The sequence below is a fragment of the Rattus rattus genome, chromosome 2 (assembly GCF_011064425.1).
Source record: "Rattus rattus isolate New Zealand chromosome 2, Rrattus_CSIRO_v1, whole genome shotgun sequence".
In the NCBI taxonomy this organism is placed as follows: domain Eukaryota; kingdom Metazoa; phylum Chordata; class Mammalia; order Rodentia; family Muridae; genus Rattus; species Rattus rattus.
Window position 1 is genome coordinate 197,674,736 of NC_046155.1, and position 12,835 is coordinate 197,687,570.

The window sequence follows — 12,835 nt, forward strand, 5'->3', positions numbered from 1 at the left end:
AAAACTTCATAAACAATGCCAATATTTTTTAGGATGGATAAAAGGAAGAATGTGTTCAAACATCTGTAGTACTTCAGCTAGAATTGGAGAAGGTTCAAGTTAAATTTACTCTAAGTGTCTAAACAGCCTTCATACATATTGTGTTGACTAAAGTTAATTTTTCTAAAAAAAAAAAAAAACAAGAGAAAAAGGAAAAGTTTACCTAAAATGTGAAAGGGACAATGACAATTTCTCATAATAATTTGCTTGAGATTGGAGTTATCACTTGTAGAAGAATTTAAGAATGTTTATGAAGTACATTTTTTAAAGAAAAAGCAAAAATTTTAATGTAGTGTAATTTAAGTGGGTTGATTTTGATTTTCCAAAATGGCATATGATTCTAGCTGGGGAGGGAGTTTGTGGGCAGGTTCCTTGTCATGTGCTTTCCTGTTGTAAGGCACAAGAGACTGTCACTGCCACACACATACATACTTAAGGAAAGAGTACATGATAATTGCCACAGATTTGCTTTTTTATCTGTTCTGAGATACGAAAACACTCACCACTTGTTGACTGGCAGTCTAACTTGATTACTTTCAACCCAGCAAACAGACCACAGCTAATTTGAAGTCGTTTGTCATAGATCATTTTTCTCAGGGCATATCATTTATGGAAAATGTATACTGGCTGATCCTGTGACTCTACCCAAGACTATGGGTTATATGTCCCCTCCCCGATCTAATTATTTCTTCTCCAGGGAGGAGTTCAGCCTGAAGTTGACACTCCTCAGTAACCAATGGCAAGGAGTGATTCGCAGGGCCCAGCAGAGAAGAGGTATCATCGACAGCCAGATTCGCCAGTGGCAACGCTATAGAGAAATGGCAGAGAAGCTCCGTAAATGGTTGGTTGAGGCGTCTCATCTGCCCCTGAGTGGTCTTGGAAGCATCCCAGTACCACTGCAACAAGTGAGGACACTCTTTGATGAAGTGCAGGTAAGGTGCGAGCACCTCCGCATGCCCACTGTGTCCACTGTGTCTGACCTTGGTCTTGGTGATAAACCTGGACTCTGAAGGGGCCTGAAAATCAGAACAGTCATTCTCAAAGTTCAACTGAAATATACAAAGTGATTGCATTACAGAGCTCCCATGGAAAGAAAGAGAATAGCGCAGTTTGAAGCCATGCCAAAGATCCCTCTCCTTTGTACCAGAGCAGTTCCTTGCAGCCCAGCTTGGGTGGAAAGACAACTTGGTGTTGGTTAGGGAGATTTAATCACATAACCTGGTCCCTCCCAGCACAGTTAGCCTGTCTACCTATGTTTGTGGCCTTTCTTTCTCTAAAGGACTCCTCCGACGCTTCTTCCTCTCAGTTTCCCCAAGAAAAATCATATAGCATCAATTACCCACTCCCAATAGGGAAGGGGCAAACTGGATCTTCTGTCCATGCTCGGTTCCTAAGGTTGTGATTCAAATATGCAACCACCTTTAAGACTTGAACCTGTGTGCATAGAGCCAGTGACCTCTGGACCAGACTCTCTCCACATTTCAGGAGATTAGGAAAGGCTCTAGCCACTTTCTGACCTATTGATCTAGGATCTCAAGGATAATGGTGATCTGCACAGTTATCTTCTTCACTGCCCCCCACTCCCTGTACTAGGTCTGTTTTGAATGCGTATCCCTGAGGCTACTACCTCAAGAGTTCTGCCTAGATAGACAGCAGCCTATCCTGTCTCATCATATAGTGTGGGCCTTCTTCATTGCATGTTTTACCCATTCAGTGAATAGTTTTGCTATAATCAAACACATTGCTCCTCTACTCTAATGGTGGGAAAGCCAAATCCCTAGGTGTGGCAGCATAGTTCTATAATGCCAATACTTAGGATGCTAAGACAAGATGATCACAAGTTCAAGGTCAGAATGAGCTACATAACACACTGTATGGGTAATAAAAGGTATAATAGAGAGATGGGTCAGCAGATAGGAACATTGACTGCTCTTCTGAAGAACCCAAGTTTGAATCTGTTTGATTTCCAGCACCGACACAGCAGCCACTACCACCTGTAACATTGGTTCCAGGGCATTTGACACCCTCTTCTAGTCTCCTCAGGCACTGTATGCACCCAGTGTACAGAGATACATGCATTCAAGGTGTTCACATGCATAAAATAAAATAACATGTAAAAACTGCCTTGCAAGCTGTCAATACCATTCTGAGACATGCACTTCATACTCCAGCCATGGAAAAGTGCATTGTATTTTCTGAAAAACGTTCATCTTATATGGTCAATGCATCCCTCCTCCCACCTGCTCAGGAAGACATCCCTTCTCCTTCTCCTGGTCATACTCATCTCATCCTAGTACTGTCTTTCAAGACTCAAAGAGCCTTGACCACTTTGAGAGACCTACTGTGTGCATGCATGCTGAGACGGATACTACCCTCTAATCTCTGGGCATTTGTCTTATAAGCAGAGTTCATATTATGTCAAGATTCTACTTCCCCTTCATTTCCACTTGGGTCATTTAAGATGTTCTTGTTGGATGCAAGCATGTGAAGTGTGCTGCAGGCTACTGCATACGGTTATCTAAATGTGCTTATAATGGGGGAACTGTCGAAGAGAGGAGTAAACACTAAAAGGCTGTGGTCCCTTTCAGTTCAAAGAGAAGGTGTTCCTGCGCCAACAAGGGAGCTACATCCTGACAGTGGAGGCTGGCAAGCAGCTCCTGCTCTCTGCTGACAGTGGCGCCGAGGCGGCCTTGCAGGCTGAGCTCACAGACATCCAAGAGAAGTGGAAGTCGGCCAGCACGCATCTGGAGGAGCAGAAGAAAAGCTGGCATTTCTGTTGAAAGTAAGTCCAGTTAGGGTCCCCTCACAGGAGCTGTGCTGTTTCCTCCCACTGTTTCTCGGAGAAGCACAGTGTGACAGATCCCCCAGCACCGCCCTCCAGTGCGTCTCCTCTGTTACTGAAGACTCTGTCCTATCTTGCACGAACTGGAAAAGTTTCCCAGTTTTCAGCACTTCCTCTTTCAGGAAAACCCCTAACAGTAATTTAAACTCTAATAAGGCTGTCCAGGTGATTAATTCTGATTAATGGCCAATGTAATGCCTTGAAGCAAGTGACAGCCTTAGAGAGCTGGCAGAAACTCAAAGAGCAGATCCCATTCCTTAAATTGTAGACGCTTAGAATGGTTTTAAAGATTGATATCTCATATTTTATAGCTGGGGAAGAAGCTAACCCAGAATGAGTCTCTTCATTTGTCTTGGTTTATCTAAGCAGGCTGCCATTGGCTGGAAGTCTCCAAGAGGCATCTCAGGTCCTTTCGTTGGCCACAGGCAGAGAGAACCCAAGGACATTGAGATTCATCCACATGGCCTCTAATAAGCGTCTGTCTCTCATGTCCAAAGTATTTATAATTTGTCCTTAGTCCAGTAGTTGTAAATATATGAACAATTCATGAGGAAACTCATGATTTTATATAATTACTATGTGCTTATAAAAATGGAAAAAAGTGTTCTAAATTCAGATAAGGCCACACTGAAAACCATATAGCACTTTCCTTTTAAGAATGGGTATAATTGTACCTCATCTATATGACTATTGTGAGGATTTGTCAAAAGAATGCCAGGAAGTCGCGGACACTTGAATGGCAGTAGTTGCCATTATTGATGTCATGAACCCTTAAAATATTGTACCCCCAAAATGTCTCTCTCTCTCTCTCTATATATATATATATATATATATATTATATATATATATATATATAATTTTTTTTCCTTTTTTTCAGAGCTGGGGACCGAACCCAGGGCCTTGTGCTTGCTAGGCAAGAGCTCTACCACTGAGCTAAATGCCCAGCCCCTCATTTTATATATACTGAAATCACCAAAGGTGTGCCATCTTTTTAAATGGAGGGAGATAACTCACAGTAATTGAGTAGATTTTTTTTTTTATTGTTTCAAATATTCACAGTCATCGGGTTCACATTGGGAATCTTATGCAATATATATATACGACCTTCTGAATAGGAAACAGTAGATCAAGAATGCCACTGAGCATGCATTAAGTACCACTATTTGCTTACAGAACAATTCACTGGTAACATAATATGCCTGAGTCATTTGTCGTCATCCTGGTGTCAGACAAGGATTTAAAGCACTGTAAATCACTCTGGTGAGACTGTGGTAATCATATATATATATTAATTCATGATGTGGATTTTGGAGAGAGTCCCAAGGCATAAGAATGCATGGAGTCTGAGTCACTGGGTTTGTTTGTCTCCGCTTCCAGTTCGTGTATAAAACACGTCTGATGGACGGCTTGCAGAACAGGACATGAAGCTAGTTCCTTATCACTGATGCAGAAAGAAAGGCTCAGTGCTAGCTTCGCCATCCAAGTCAGTGTTGGAGAGGAGAGTCCCTATTCTTTTCTTGTCAAGATTTTTTTATATAACTTTGAATCATACATTACATTCTGTTTGCCTAAGGAAGCCTCGTGTGTCATGTTTGCCCAACCTTATTTTAATGTATCTTTACACCAATGTAATAATAATTCTCTGTCTTTAGCTGTTAGCCTAATGCTCTGAGTATGCATTCCCAAAATAGCCATGTTTTTGCCTGCTCTCTAATGTCAATTTTGCCCTTAGGCATGACTTCCTCGGTGTTGGATCTGTGAGCAGGCACCGGCTGTACATTGACAGCTTCAGGGCATGTGCTGGGTTAACTGAAAATGTTAAGTCAAAGCAGAGGGGGATTATTTGCTTACAAATCATTTCTACTGAGCATTGGCAAGCAAAAGGATCACAGAATGTTGTAAGACGAAGGGGAGTTGAGCCTCATAGACAAAAGCATTCATAGTTTGGTTTGCAGGGTTCCCCTGTTGGTACTAACTAGAGAGAAGGAGGTGTACTGTGCTGCTCTGGGGTTCCAGGAGGGAAGTTTCAAGTGAAATGAGAACCTGCCTTCAAACTCCCACGTAACAAAAGACACTAAGTTTAAGCTTGCGAATTTTATTTTTTCTAAAGCGTCTGGAGTAATATTACCTATGGATTGCTAATGTCAGGGCGGGAAGTAGGGAGGGCTGAAGCACGATAGCCCAGGTGACAAAAGGAGCTAAGGGAAAGCAAGGGGAAGCAGGTTTAGGTACCGTGTTGTTCTTGGTAATTCTAGCTGTTAAACTAATTGTCTTTAGAGTTCTGTAGGGCATTAGGTGGAGAATGACCTCTGGGAGGCTGGTCTGAGGGGGGTACTGGGACCATGGTGGTCAAGAATGGACAACACAACCAATATGGGAGAATTAGACAAAACAGGGTATTTATTTAACTCAATGCTATCTGGCACTCACTAACGTACCTGATGGAAGTTAACTTACAAGTAATGCTCTGTAAGAAAAAAATCAACATTCGGTGTGGTTCCTCTCACATTCCTATATATATATATATATATATATATATATATATATATATATATATATTTAAAAATTGGACAGTAAGTAAATGTGCCATTAAAAACTTGAGGTAGTTAGCTATGGTAACAGGAACATTGAAATCTTCCTTGAACCACCATCCTGAGTTTGCCGTTCCCAAAACGTAGCCCTTGTTACCAATTTGGTGTGTCACATTTCCAAATTGGCAGGCACCAGGCATAATTTTCCTTGTCTTCACTCAGGGATCCAGCACACTCCAGGCTGCCACTCTCTGCCACATATCCTGTGCTAATGTCACAGCATGTGTCACCAGACAGATATTTCTTCCAGGTCTCAGTGACTGGGTGTTTCTGTGCTAACACTTAATTCTCCCAGACACATTTCAGCCCGAGCCAGGTAAAGCCAGACAGACACCGTGTTTGTGACGCCTGTGGTTCTCGTGTGTTTGCACCTCCACAGTACCTCACATGTGGGTGGCTCATATCTATGTATGGAGTGAATCAGAGTTGAGGTTATATCATTTTTGCATTCTGTCTTTTTCTTACTCCCACTTGTTCAGATTCTAAAACAATTCATTTTGTCTCATCTTGTTACACACAGCCATGGTACATTTGGGAGCATGTAGATACTCAGTGCACTCATGTGTGAATTAGGAGAGAGAGAGAACTAGAGGATTTTCCCACTCTGTTTGGTATTTGATCCAGACTCCATGCATAAATACCATGTCCAAGTATCCGAAGTTAAAAGTTCTTTGGACACTGTGCTTGCTTAGTGCCCTGATAGACATTGCTTACACAAGCTCTTCAACAGCTATAGAATTTACTTCCATTTTCTCAGGGAAAAATGCTTCTTAGACACAAACAGCTGATGAGTAACAGAATCAAGTTGAACTGAGCTCTTACGATGACAAAGGTTCAAAATGGCAGTGAGCATGAACATGCCTTCCCACAATTCCGTGTTGTAATTACATCCCTGGCAATTAAAAAGAATATTTGTTTTCTTTATTTTTATTTTATATTTTTGTAATTTCTCGCAAAAAAAGTATACAATTTATTTCTCCTCCAATGACAGGACTGGGAAAAGTGTGAGAAAGGGATAGCCGATTCTCTGGAGAAGCTCCGCACGTTCAAGAAGAGGCTATCTCAGCCTCTACCTGACCACCATGAGGAACTCCACGCGGAGCAGATGCGGTGCAAGGTACGTGACTAGACAGAGACTGTCCGCATTGCCTTATCCACGTACTTCTGCCTGTGAGGTCATATCTCGGGGAGACTCCCGAGGCAGATGAGGTCCTGGGGGAGCCCATTAGGGTACCCCACACTGTGATGAAACTTCCTTTGCTGATTTAATGCAGCTGCAGTTTGTGGATTACTTCGAGGAAGCAAATGAAAAGTTTAAGACACAGCATAAAAGATATTTAAAAGCTGAGTCAAGAAACACCCCCATTGGCGAATCATTCTAATAAAAGTCTATTTTATAGGAAGAAGGACAGGGTTGGTACCTTGAAAAATCTGCAGACTGTGGCAGAGGAACATACCTTACCTGCTATATCCCTCATACAGGAAGCAAAAAAAAAAAAAAAAAAAAAAAAACCTGATCTCTATCAAAGCAAGAAGTCACCCAATCCTTAAATCCTTCAGGGTTGAGCCACTTAAGAACTGTGATCACCACTTCTAATCTTAATTATGATCACCGCCTCTAATCGTACTGGGAAGCAATCAGCCGAAACACAGACACTCCCTGGACAACAATGTCACGGAGACCAGCATGATTTAGTGGCTGTAAGATTGAGTCAGTGCACACCTGTGCAGCCAGGCGGACCGCCTGAGCAGCACTTCCCGGCTGAGTAATATGCTGGTAGCATCGAAAGCGCCTTCACAAATCCTTTTCTTTCCCTGTGTTTCCACAGTCATTCTTAACATCACTGCCGTCTGATACTCCTGGCTAAAAAGTTACGAAAGATACTCTTTGAAAGTTGAAAACAAGCAGCATTAGGAAAATTAAAGGTGATACACAGTGCCCTGAAGATGATGAATGAAATATACATCTCCGTAGATTGCACTAAGATGCATGCGAAGGTTGACTAGTGTGGTGGCATTTGAGAATCTAAGGCAGGAAGACTCTGAGTTCAAGACTGGGAGATGTAACAAGTCTCTGCCCCAGAAGAATGCTATGTAAAGGCTAGGAACATTGAAAGGAGTTGGTTTTAAACTCGTGTTGTTAATTTATTAAATGAACCATCTGGCAGCATGGGCATGGGTACCAGGTCACCTCCCCACATCCCTTATGCCAGTTGTATCTCATATGGCATGACACAAGCCCGTGGGATCATATGGAATATGCCAGCTGAGAATATGGAAGATTCTAGAATAACATTAATGTTTCAGATTAATAACTGACAGATTTGTCTAAATTTAGAGACTGTATTTTAGCCACACTGCCTTAGCTAATGTGCAGAGTGTAAACCAGAGGGCTTGGATTTGAATGGTAGTGTTATTTGTGCATGCAAGAGTGTGTGTGTGTGTGTGTGTGTGTGTGTGTGTGTGTGTTTTGTTTTTGTTACTGTTGGATCCAGACTGCCCTCAAACTCATAGAATCCCCATGGCCCAGCCTTTAGAGTAATTCTGGGATTATAGGCAATTGCCAAATGTGATATCTGAGTTGCGAGGAAGCTTGGGCTTGCTAGATATACAACAGTAAGGTCCTTACACTCGCATAGCAATTTAATCTGGCTAAAGGTACAGACAAGATGCTGCATATTTATTAACCCAGATAGTTTGGTCTTTTGGCCAGTTATTCTTATTTTGAGACCCCATTGTCATTTCCCCAAACACTTGGACAAGCATCCTGCTTTTGAGTTTGGAGATTGGGAGAATGTCTTTCCATACAGCACCATTATGTTCTCTCCCAAATCACCCTCAGCAGCAAAACAAAGCAATTACCCGAAAATTTCAGGCTAAAACCTTGTTTGCTGAAATTGCCTGGAAAGTTAGCCGAAGATAGTCCTGTTAATTACTCTCGCCTTTAGAAACTTGTCTCTGGTGTGGAGAGACAAGAAAGGCAGAGAAAAAATGGTATGAAATTCTCCATTCATGCACTAAACGACCTGGAATCTGAAAACAACGGCTGTCAGGGAGCGAGAATGACACAAATTACAGAACTGGTCACTTGTCAAAACATGACAGGAAACTCCACTCGTTCCCATTGAGTTTCTTTAAATAATACCCCCAAGAACAGGTCCATAACCAATAACTTCAATCAATCTCTGATCCTACAGAATGTGTACTTAGTGAATTATTTTGAATACAGGAGAAGCTGACAAATTGATATTCCATGGTAAGGATATGTCACAGAAGAGGTCAACTCAGCATTTAAAGGTCAAGTTAGAAAACTTTTAAATAGTTCATTAGTGTGATCAGGAATAGGACAAAACCAGTGGGTGGATTGGTAATCAGTTTAGGCGTATTCGTGGTCTCAGGGTTGTAGGATGATACATGTTTAGAATAAAGACAGCCATGAAACTGACAAACCTGGATTTGGAAAACAAAACAACAAACAACAAACTCCACCATCCTGGGAAGCCCAGGGATGTGGTGGAAAGGCTCGGCAGGGACTCATGGTATTTTATCAGAGGAACATGGCGGGCTTTCATGTTATGTAGGATGCAAATGAGGAGCTCAAGTGTGGTGTTCGGAAAGAGTTTGTAGAAAGGGAATACCAGTGAGATGGGGTCACCAAAACCCCCTCGAGGGTTGAAGGTAGATGGCGTGGGGGTTCATGAATGCTTGTCTTACTTTAGGAACTGGAAAATGCAGTTGGGAGGTGGACAGATGACCTGGCAGAGCTAGTGCTGCTGCGGGAGGCCCTGGCTGTCCATCTCAGTGCCGAGGACATCTCCATCCTGAGGGAACGTGTGGAGCTTCTGCAAAGACAGTGGGAAGAGCTTTGTCACCAGGTAAGCTGAGGTCTGAATGAGGAAGTAGCTCCTCATGATGGGAAGGCTGGAGGTGCTCCATGATGCCAGACAGGCTTGATCCATACCTGGACCCACCCTGTGACTCATGGATAAGCAGAGGAACCTATGGCTATTGCCAGAATATTGTAGAATAAGGATAGCTGTATCATCACATTATACATGAATTCATCGTACTGAAGCTTTTCTTTTTGCTTCGCTGGCTGGCACAGACTGCTGTGTACCTTCTAGGTGTGAGCTTTTAGCTGGAAAGGTAATGGTACTATGTTCTGCATTTTAAACATGGAGGAAATATTGTTTTTGGTTTTAGTTACAGTTCTGGAGATAGTTTTATTTGTGGAAGAGTATAGTCATTCTTTAGTAATTCATGGGTGTAAGGAATTATTAGGTTTACATCATTTATTAAATGCCTTTCTCTGTGTATATGGTGCTAAACATGATTATAACAGGCTTTGAATGGGAAAGACTGATACAAAGGCAACAGGAAATCATTATGAGCAAAAAAGCATCAAGTAAAGGTTTGCAGTGAAGACTGCTGGCTGCCTAAGAGCCTGTGTCTGTGCTCACAGAAGGCTGTATGCCTTGCTTTTTAGGGATGCATCCTGAGTACCATGCCTGCCACACTGCAGGCTGTAACACACCCTGAGTTCCATGCCTGCCACACTGCAGGCTGTAATACACCCTGAGTTCCATGCCTGACACACTGCAGGCTGTAACACACCCTGAGTTCCATGCCTGACACACAGAGAAGGTCACAACACACCCTGAGTACTTTGTCTGACACACTGTAGACTGTAACACACCCTGAGTACCTTGCCTGGCACACTGCAGGCTGTAACACACATTTGTTCAGTGGTCATGGCAATTATTATGAATATAGGCTGTAATAGATATTTGTGCCACTGATTTTTTTTATTGCACTGAAAGTAAAGTCATTTCAGAAAGTTCTATATAGTTATGAAGAAAAGTCTATATGAACAGATAAAAGCAATGTGTCTTTATGTATGGACTGGCTAGGGAAAATGCTTGGAATGTATAAATTTAAGTGCTTAGTTGGGGAGTGGAGGGTAGATTAATATACAGATAACACATATGTCATTGATAAGGTTGAAGCAGAAGGTAGGCTGGAGAGATGTGGGTGTTAGAAGGCAGGGGAATTGACTGAAGAAAGGGGGACTCTATGCCCACCCAAATCCATATTTCTTCACTCTTGTGGCAACCACTCTGCCTGCTATCTCTTTTCTAGTTCTCCTTCCCAGTTGACCTGGCATATGAACCCTTATCTTCCTGCTTCCAGAACCTTCCAACAGAGTTTGAGAGGCCTTCCCTTATGGCTTATTTGATATTAAGAACAAATGTGTTCCTTGACATTTTTCCTCCAAATACTTATTCTAAACCCAGACTTTGCTCACATCATAGACCAAAGGAATATTCACTCGCCTGCTTAGAATGATGTTTCAGCAATCCCCTGTGGATTTTTCCTTGCAAAAAGGGGCATCCAAAATGTACCCCTTACCAACATGTTAACAAACATGAAAGTGGCCACTTCTCGTGGAATGCTGTGTTCTCAGTGTACACAAGGAGGAGCCTATACAGGGTTGTTCATAGAGAGTGAATCATCACACAGATTATTTTCTGAGCCCTTAACCATGTAGACATTACCACAATAACCATGTTATAACATACAGTCCTTATGATATAAACAAAAGGCATTTGGTGGGTACTAATAATGAAAAATTATGACCACATTTACCTCTATGAGCCTGCTCACTTCTTTTTCCTTCCTTCTTTCCTTCTTTCCTTCCCTCCCTCCTTCTTTTTCTTCCTTTCAGAAGGAAGACTGACACTATGTGAGCAGTCTTCTCTTTTTTGATGTATTTATTTACGTAGTTATTTTACATGTATGTATGTCTGCCAGAGTGTGTACATCCACCATGCACATGTAGCATCACACAAAGGAGAAAAGACCATCAGATCCTAGGAAATGGAGTAAGCACAGTCTTGAGCTGCCCTGTGGGTGCTGAGACCAGAGCTTAGATCCTCTGTGGGAGTCTTAAGTACTTTTAACTGCTAAGCTATCTCTCCTGCTCCCTACTCATCATCCTCTAGGAGAGACATCTACAATACATTCCCTCTTAATAGTTTTCAGTAACTCAGTGAAATAAACCAGACCAGACTCACTTCTCACAAAGGCTTTCAAGAGATGTCTCTTCAGATCCACAATTCTCAGAACCTTCCCAGCATGCCTTGTTGGGGACCTTGACCATGAGCCTCTTCTGGTGAGAAGGGACTACTTCTCTTCTGGTTTTCTTACCTATTTTCTTTCCCGTCCCACACAATCCTGTGAAGTTTTTTTAGACGATGATGGAGCCTCAGTTTTCAGAGTCCTGTGCATTCCTGTTTCCTCCTGGTTATGTGCCGTCATGGAGGATGTCTGGTTTTCTGATTGGTTGTAGTTGATCCAAAGACTTTGACGCTTTTAGATGCAAAGGCCATTTCTTTGGACAAACCAGTGCCTACAGCAGCTATGCGTTGCTTGTCTATGGGGAGTAGTGGGGGCCATGTCCTCCTATGTGTGTGTCCTAATACTTAGGTTCCAATGAGGATGGAAACATTGCCAGAATTACCACATTTTGGAGATGAAGAAAATGATGGCCATATGATGGTTTCTCATTTGGGTGAATTGTGTAATTGTGCCATGGAAGTATTATTATTACTAATTAAGTCAGACACTCATATGTTCTAAGCTTGCCCACTAGACTTAGATATATCTGTTTGAAAATACAGCTTGAACGTGGTGCATGGCCACGTGATACGCTCCGAGGAGATTTATACACTGTGCCTGTGAGCAGACTGAGACGGGAAAAAGAAGTAGATAGAACGTGCTTCTAGAATCTTCCTCTGCCAGGCTCTTGCAGGAAGTATGAAACTAACACATAATTTCCCTGTTTAAGTCCAGTCTACATTCGATTATTTAAACCAGTGTGAGAAGGTAGCTTTGGGTCTGGCCAGGTGCCAGGATGTAATAATTCTGGAGGAGGGCGACCGAGAGACCTTAGTAGGTCTTGAGTTTGTCATTTCCGGCTAACTTCTGTCAAGTGTGAAACCACAACGGAAAACAAGCCTGTGCTTGGCTCCTCATAAAAGTCGACAAACTCAACAGAACACAGATGGCGTTATGCCAGCTAAGGAGACAGCATGCTTGGCTCCTTTTGAAGCAGCTGAAGTGAAGTAAGGAATAACCGGGTCCACAGACACAGTTGAGGAAGCTTCGAGTAGATGCTTTGGAGCATCAGAATCAAAGCAGAGAGGGACAGGCTTTCAGCTGCCCCAGGGATCTGCTGTAGCTCAGTTGTGGATTATATTGCTATTCTTCCTCTGTTGGTTATATAGGACCATGTGTGATTCTAGCTGTAATGTAAATATATAAACTGCACTGTATGCATTTGTGTGTGTATGTGTGTGTGTAT

General features: G+C 42.3%; 1 protein-coding gene across 1 annotated transcript in view; it reads left to right on the plus strand.

Moving 5' to 3' along the window:
• The window catches only part of LOC116893526 (nesprin-1-like), a 136,239-nt gene that overhangs the window by 94,354 nt on the left and 29,050 nt on the right, over positions 1-12,835 (plus strand). The window contains 5 exon segments of the mRNA XM_032895251.1: positions 737-971; positions 2,628-2,796; positions 2,799-2,821; positions 6,464-6,589; positions 9,192-9,347. Of these exon segments, the coding sequence (XP_032751142.1) occupies positions 737-971; positions 2,628-2,796; positions 2,799-2,821; positions 6,464-6,589; positions 9,192-9,347 (709 nt within the window).